Source organism: Sinocyclocheilus grahami, unplaced genomic scaffold (assembly GCF_001515645.1).
Source record: "Sinocyclocheilus grahami isolate Dianchi unplaced genomic scaffold, SAMN03320097.WGS_v1.1 scaffold2198.1, whole genome shotgun sequence".
NCBI lineage: Eukaryota > Metazoa > Chordata > Actinopteri > Cypriniformes > Cyprinidae > Sinocyclocheilus > Sinocyclocheilus grahami.
Genome location: NW_015507377.1, coordinates 11,665 through 19,679, shown reverse-complemented (window position 1 = coordinate 19,679; position 8,015 = coordinate 11,665). Strand labels below are relative to the sequence as shown.

Genomic DNA, 8,015 nt, shown 5'->3' with positions numbered 1-8,015 from the left:
AGAGGGCCCCTCTGGACGTGCGAGCATAGGCACATGCCTAGAATGCCGATGCATAAATCCGGCCCTGTTTAGACCCCAAATCTTTAAAGATTAGTGTTTGTTTGTATGTGTATTACATATAAAATAAAAACTGTATATAATAAATATAAACTAGAATATATCTTGACTTATTTTACTTCAGTCTACCAAAATAGTGTTAATTAATATATATATATATATATATATATATATATATAATGTTTTTATTATACAATAATCGTAATATAGTATAAAATAATTACAATACCAAGTGCAAACAGGCCTGGAATGAAAATCAAATTGTAGGAATAGCCAAACATTTCTGTCCACCTCCCTCCGTAGTCCCTAATCAATTGGAGCTAAATGAAAGGGCAGCACTTCAGCCATAGACTAATGATTTTCACTATGAAACTGAACTTAAGCTGTGAAAAATCTTACATATGGAAATACGCAATGCTAAATAACTCACAGAACAAGGACCACATGCTAAATTCATAGCTGATAAATTCAAATAAAATTATAACCGTTTTCAAATATATGAAGTCAAATAATATTATTAATATTTTTCATAAGTTTACAATAAGTTATTTTATATTGGTTTGCAGTGTGGTCAGGGTAGAGGGCATGATGGGAACATCTGATACAACCACATGGGTGACTGGAGAGACATTTAATCAAAGAGGGAAGCAGTTAATTACTATAAATAAACAAATAAATTACTAGTCATGTAGTAATAGATCACATTTGTATTCATTTCTATTGAGAAATAAGCATTGCAATCATTAAAACAATCTACTTGGTTATGTCTAAAGTTTAATAAATTTGAATTTATTCAAGATCATCAAATTTGGCATGATGCCCTGGAAAGCAGACTGAAATTTGTTACTCTCAGTCTATTATTTATATAATTTTATAACATTAAGTCATATTTTGAATTAGCTTTTACTGTTATATTTGTTATGTGCTTTCATCATTTTTTAAATATTTCTATTTAGCGTTATTTTTATTTCAGTTTTAGTAATTTTAGTACTTCAATTCAAACTTATTTCAGTTAGTTGCCAAGACAATATTTCTTTTATTTCTTTCCATTTTTCACCTAATACTCTCAATAGGGGGCCCGCAGGCCACATCCGGCTGTGAGAGAAAAAAGTTTGGCCCGTGCTAATTTCAAATAATGTGGCATGAAAATTCAAACGCAGCATCAGAAAGCTAAATTAACTTACATCGTGTCTACACCGGACGCGAGCGGCGCGGCGCGACGCAATAAAATACAAGAACTCGTTATAATCAGTGATGCTGTCTTGGATGCGGCGCGACACGACAAATCCCCGATAATAAACTGCTGATTCGTTCTATTTATAACGTACAACATTCAAATGATTTGCAATGCTTTGTAAAATAAAAAATAAAGGTGCTTCACGATGCCATAGAAGAACCTTTTTGTCTAAATGGTTCCATAAAGAACCTTTAACATCTGAAGAACCTTTCTGTTTCACAAAAGCTTCTTTGTGGCGAAAGAAGGTTCATCAGATTATAAAAAGGTATAAAAGAGATGGTTCTTTAAAGAACCTTTGACTGAATGGTTCGTTGTGGAACCAAAAATGTTTTTTCTATGGCATCGCTTGAAGAACCTTTTGAAGCACCTTTATTTTTAAGAGTGTATGACTATAAAGATAACGCAAAATAATATTCAAATGCACATTAGACACTTTTAACATTGAATAAAGCACATAATCATTACCTGAGATTATCAGTCATATTTTGTATGTTGTTCATGCCTCGACGTCACAGAAAATAAAAAACGTTCCTAAAATAGAATTACACATCGTTTATTGTCACGTGTCACTGTCGTGGGTGGTTAGGACAAAAACTACAAGGAAAAGATACTTTTTATCACATCGTGTCTGGTTGGGACACACGGTGTTACAGTTTGATCTCCCAAAAAAAATCTAAGCATAAAAATATTAATACTGACAAATCTAATAATTGAATCTGCAGTGCAATTAGGGAAAGTGGAGAGAAGAGATCCAGTCTGGGAATGAGCAGGAACAATTGATTTGCATGGCAGACATGGAGATCCAGATTTTTTGTTCGTTCATTTGTTTTTAATATTCAACAGGCAAAGTTCTTCCGTATCTAAATGCAAAATGTTCATAATTTTTTGAATAAAACAGTTCAAACTGGGGGAAAAATCTGAATATTCATCTTGTGACCATCTTGTGATTATTTTAACAAAAGCAACAATAATATAATAATTGTGATGATAATAATAAGGTCAGTGGCCCTTGGCTTGGTATTGTTGGCAGAATTCAGCCCTTGGCGAAAACTGATTGAGGAACCCTGCTATATGTCATCTTTATTTTATTTACTGACAACAAATTTTAATAGTTTTAGTTAACTATAACAACACTGCTCACAATGAATGTTAGGAAAACAAAGACACAATATATAGAGGCTCCTAATACAGAAGTAGTATGCTACACGTCAGTCCCTAGAGATTATTTTAATTCTAGAAAAGGAAAAAAAACAAAAGCTCTTCACTTTGTTGTGTGACAAATGCACAGAATACATTCTTCGAGAAAATTGCATTTTGCCCTTGTTCAGCTATGTGCAGCGTATGAGAAACTGCTTCAATTACTTTAATTCTACTCTGTTTCAACTTTGCTTAGAAGATGAGACACTGCACATTGTTTGTCTGTTGGTGTGATTCCTGGAGGAGTCGAAAGACTCTGCGAGAGCTACATTTGTCACTGAAAGTGCTGATTTCATAATGTATGATTTCATAATATCCCTCTTATGCTCCAGCTGGATGCCTTGTAATGCTGTTCTATGTGATGGAAGAAAGGCAAAGAAAGAAGAGACACTTCATTTCACTGCTCTGAAAAAGTTTCATTGTTTTCTTGAGCTGTTTTGAGCCGTCCAAGTGATGTTGAAATAATCGTATCCTCAGCAGACTCAAAAAAAAAAAACTTTTAGATCTGATGTGCATTTAACATAATTTATAGTCATTATATGCCACATATTTCATAATATTATGAATTATATGATTATGTAAATGAAAATTGGCAAGTCAAAAAATCTGGATGATTTTTTTTTATAACATCAACTTTCCTACACTTTTGCTAATATAAATACTCATGCGCTTGTGCACATGTAAACAAGTTTATCCTGCCGCCAGATTCATTTGATTGGTCCATTGTTTTAAAACCAATATTAGGCGCTGTATGTTAAAATAATAATAAACTGTCCTTTCAACTTATCACACTGTATTAAAAGCATGGCATGTATGCCAGTTTACAACTCCAAAAAGACAAAACTACCCATTTTATAATATTAATTTTACTGTTTTAAATATTTTGTTTGCAATTTATGTTTAAAAATATGAAGCTGTCAGTAAGATTTTTTCAAAAGAAATGCATACTCTTATTCAGCAAGGATGCATGATGAATTCAGCCATGAATTCATCAAACATGACAGTAAAGACATTTATAAGGTTACAAAATATTTCTATTTCAAATAAATGTTGTTCTTTTAAACTTTAAAAAAGACCTGAAAAAAATGACGGTTTCCTCAAAAAGTTTTTTTCAACATTGATAATAATATCACCAAATCAGCACATTAATAACATCAACTTTCCTACACTTTTGCTAATATAAATACTCATGCGCTTGTGCACATGTAAACAAGTTTATCCTGCCACCAGATTCATTTGATTGGTCCATTGTTTTAAAACCAATATTAGGCGCTGTATGTTAAAATAATAATAAACTGTCCTTTCAACTTATCACACTGTATTAAAAGCATGGCATGTATGCCAGTTTACAACTCCAAAAAGACAAAACTACCCATTTTATAATATTAATTTTACTGTTTTAAATATTTTGTTTGCAACTTATGTTTAAAAATATGAAGCTGTCAATAAGGTTACAAAATATTTCTATTTCAAATAAATGTTGTTCTTTTAAACTTTAAAAAAGACCTGAAAAAAATGACGGTTTCCTCAAAAAGTTTTTTTCAACATTGATAATAATATCACCAAATCAGCACATTAGAGTGATATTTGAAAGATCATGTGACACTGAATACTGGAGTAATAATGCTGAAAATTCAGCTTTACCATCACAGGAATAAATTACATCTTAAAATAAACAAAAAAGAGGAAACAGTTATTTAAATTGGAATAATATTTCCCAATAACTGCAGCCATGGCAAGCATAAAAGAATTTAAAACATTTAAAAAAAGAAACTTACTGACTCCAAACTTTTGAACCCACTCATTCCTTTACACAAGACCTCAAAGGAGATGTACCTGCACTAGAAAAGGACTTCACTTGTTTCCCTCCAAGGAGTCTGCGTCAGCTGACTGCCAATCACAACCACTGGACCCATCTCTCACACACAGCCTGCAGCCTGAGAGAATACAAATAAACTGTACCGCACACTTCATTTGCATTTATGTTCTTGACAGATACTGCCTCAAAGCAACTTACAAAATGATGTACATACTACCAGCAATTTGTATCTGTTTGTTTTGAGTGTGTTTGTTTGTGAGGCGGGTTTGGGTCATGGACCTTACTGAGGTTGGCGGGAGGGCTCGGGTGGTTGTTACAGGATGGGGTGCCTCCTGGGCCATTATTAGGACCTCCTGCATTTCTGGAATCAGTGCATAATCCACCGGCCGCAGGCCAAACACATTCCTGAAAAACACAGACATATGTATAGTTTATGCAAAGTACTCTTTATTGAAAACAAAAACATTTTCAAGGACTGTATCCTCTAGATGTGTTCTGTTAAGCCTGCTAATGCCTCATAGGCGAAGAAAAGTTCCAACCAACCGGGAATAAATAAACCTCACAAAACGGCACACTTTGTGGATTTGTCTTGTGGCCTTTGTTTTTGCATGGCTATGAAGGTTAAAAGAATGTAAGATGTCCCTTTTGTCATTTTATGGTCTTGTCTAAAACGGTCATAGAGGATGGGAGATTTGTGGCAGAGGGAAACAAAATATATAAATCTGAATGTAATATTGTGTAATTGGTTAAAAAAGCCAGAGATATTACTCCTAATTTTGATGTAATTTTCTTCTTGGGGAACTTCTATATTTATAACAATAAGTGTTGTATTTATAAAGTAAACACAATCTTTATGCTTTATATTTAAGTTTTTAGTATTGCTACGTGTCTCCCAAGTATTTATTAAGAAAAAAAACTGTGAAAATCACAAAAATTTTGAAAAAAAGTGAATAATTTTATTTAGCAAGGATGCCTTTCAATTGATAAAAAGTGACAGCAAAAACGTTTATAATGTTACAAAAGTTTTCTATTTCAAGCAAGTGCTGTTCTTTTGAACTTTCTATTCAAACAATAGAAATCAAAGCATCCTAAAAAAATATTAGTTTCCACAAAAATTAAGCAGCACAACTGATTTCAACATTGGTAATAATAAGAAATGCATGCATAAAAATTTAAATAACAATAAAAATTATTTTTAAAATATTATATTAAAACAGTTAAGAATAAAAAGAGCATATATACATAAGATATAGAGACATAGCACAGTGCTCATTCCGTAAATGCACAGTTAAACACGTTTTGAGTCTAGCTGCAGCATTAGCATATCTATTCTTGCAATTTCGCAAGATATAAACTCGCAATCTCGAGTTATAATGTCAGAATCATGAGACAAACTCACAATTGTGAGAAAAAAGTCAGAATTGCAAGATATAAACTCGCAACCGTGTGGGGAAAAAAAGGCAGAATCCCTCAATTTGACTTCTTTCTCTGAATTGGGAGATATAAAGTCCAATTCAGAGGGGAAAAAAGTAAGCTCGCAATTCTGACATTTTCTTACAATTGCAAGTTTAAATCTCAGAAGTTAGATTTTATAACACAACCAATAAAAAGCTTGGGTAAAAAAGTACTTTTATTCAACAAGGATGCACTCAATTGATCAAAAGTGACAGTAAAGATTTCTGTTTATAATAAACGTTGTTCTTTTGAATGTTATAGTCATTAAACGTATCATGGTTTCCACAAAAATTTCAAGAAGCACAAATGTTTTCAACATTAGTAATAATAATAAGAAGAAGAAATGTTTCTTGCGCATATTAGATATGATTTTTGAAGGATCGTGTGACTCTGAAGACTGGAGTAATGATGCTGAAAATTCAGCTTTGCCATCACAAGAATAGATTATTTTTCAGAATATATTCAAATAGAAAAGTTATTTTAAGTTGTAATAATATTTCACAATATTACTGTTTTTACTGTATTTTGCTCAAATAAACGAAACCTTGGTAGCATAAGAGACTTCTATAAAAATATGAAATATCTTACCAACCCCAAACTTTTGAACACTAGTAAATAAACATTTAATTCAATAGCGTAAGAGCACATTCATTTTTTTAACCTTTAGAGCCATTTAGCATTAAGAATGGAAATTATATTAAATTGTAAAAATGTTTCACAATATTACATTTTTACTGTATTTTTGATCAAATAAATGCAACCTTGTTGAGCATAAGACATGTCTTTCAAAAACATCAGAAATATATTTATTTTTTACATCTGGAACAATTTAGTATTAAGAAGGGATAAATTATATTAAATTGTAATAACATTTCATACTGCCTTGGTTAGCATAAGAGACTTCTCTGAAAGACATTAAATATCTTACCAACCCCAAACCTTTGCATGCTAGTGAATAACATTTCATTAAAAAAAAAAAAAAAAAGTTATCAAATTATTTAGATTTTATGTTTAAAATGATTGACAAGTTTACCTAATAATATAAGTGCCATGTATTTTTATGCTTTAAGCTTACCAACATGCTACATATTATCAAACTACTGAAATCAGTGAGTCGAGTCACATTTCGTGTGCAGTGCTGTTTGTGTGATGTGCGGCGAGTATCTGTCCACATAGAGTGTTTCAAATAAGTCACTTATGAGGTTCTGTGACAGTTAGGATGCTGCTCACTAGAGCTAGCGGCTCTGTCTTGCTTGTACTTGCTACCCTCACGGTCCCTCAAGAAGTGGCTTTTCAGATCTGAAAAGCATTAATGATTACTGCTGGTACTGCAGGGATGTGCCAGTCAATTCATACAACACATTACAGAGAAGACTCTGCCCACAGTAGTTCCACCCGTAGCCCCACTGCTCCGATTCCAGACTGCAAGGAGTGAAAGTGATTGATTATGTGTGACAGGAGTGGATTGCTTCTGTGCAGTGCTTCTATGACAGAGCTGATGCTTCACTTCACCATTGACTAACGAAGCATAAATCTGCTGATGCTTTATGCGCTCCCAATGTACAGCACAGCACTAGTCAATCAATGTACAAAGAGCAGACAGACAAAAAGAGATGCAGAGACGCATGCAGAGAACTCTTGGGATGAGCATTTATTCATCTGGGTTCGCTGCCAATCTTGGGGAAATAGAGTTCATTAAGATAAAGGGTATGTGGGAGGAAGCGGAGCAGAAGTTCCCGAACATCTCTACACCAGGTACACACCATAGCGCAGTCATAAGTTACAAAATATGCACATATAAAATTTATGAATAAAACACTATCACATAACTGGGCTAAGAAGTATATGTGATGGTATACCCATTCAACAGTAGACATGTGTCAACCTGTAGAGATTTTGCAACATCTTTTCTTTTGTATCGCTGAGGTGCAGTGACAAGCAGATAAATTGACTTTTATCCATTTAATATTATTTGCTTTATTGTTTGATGCTAGATGTATTCATTTACGATAACTATTTTTTGGTTTGTGTAGTACATAAAATTTCTAATTAAAATGAATAACAAAATGAATACCAAATGAGATTAAGAACTTTTAATTTGTAAAGTTATTTCTCTAGATGGTCCAAAAACCTTCACAAAAATAAATAAATAAATAAATATAAATATATTTATATTTAAAAATTAATATAAATAAGGGAGCACTTCATGCTTCCTTCTGCTGACCAGCTTTTTGAAGATGCTGATTTCAT

The 8,015-nt window shown here is 32.6% G+C and overlaps 1 protein-coding gene across 1 annotated transcript in view; it reads right to left on the bottom strand.

Annotated features, from left to right (window-relative positions):
- The window catches only part of LOC107574367 (BRCA1-associated RING domain protein 1-like), a 23,224-nt gene that overhangs the window by 5,118 nt on the left and 10,091 nt on the right, over positions 1-8,015 (bottom strand). Inside the window, exons 5-7 of the mRNA XM_016260806.1 lie at positions 4,521-4,715; positions 4,328-4,368; positions 622-676 (exon numbers count right to left, since the gene is read on the bottom strand). Coding sequence (XP_016116292.1) covers positions 622-676; positions 4,328-4,368; positions 4,521-4,715 — 291 coding nt within the window. The remainder of the gene's footprint in view (positions 1-621; positions 677-4,327; positions 4,369-4,520; positions 4,716-8,015) is intronic.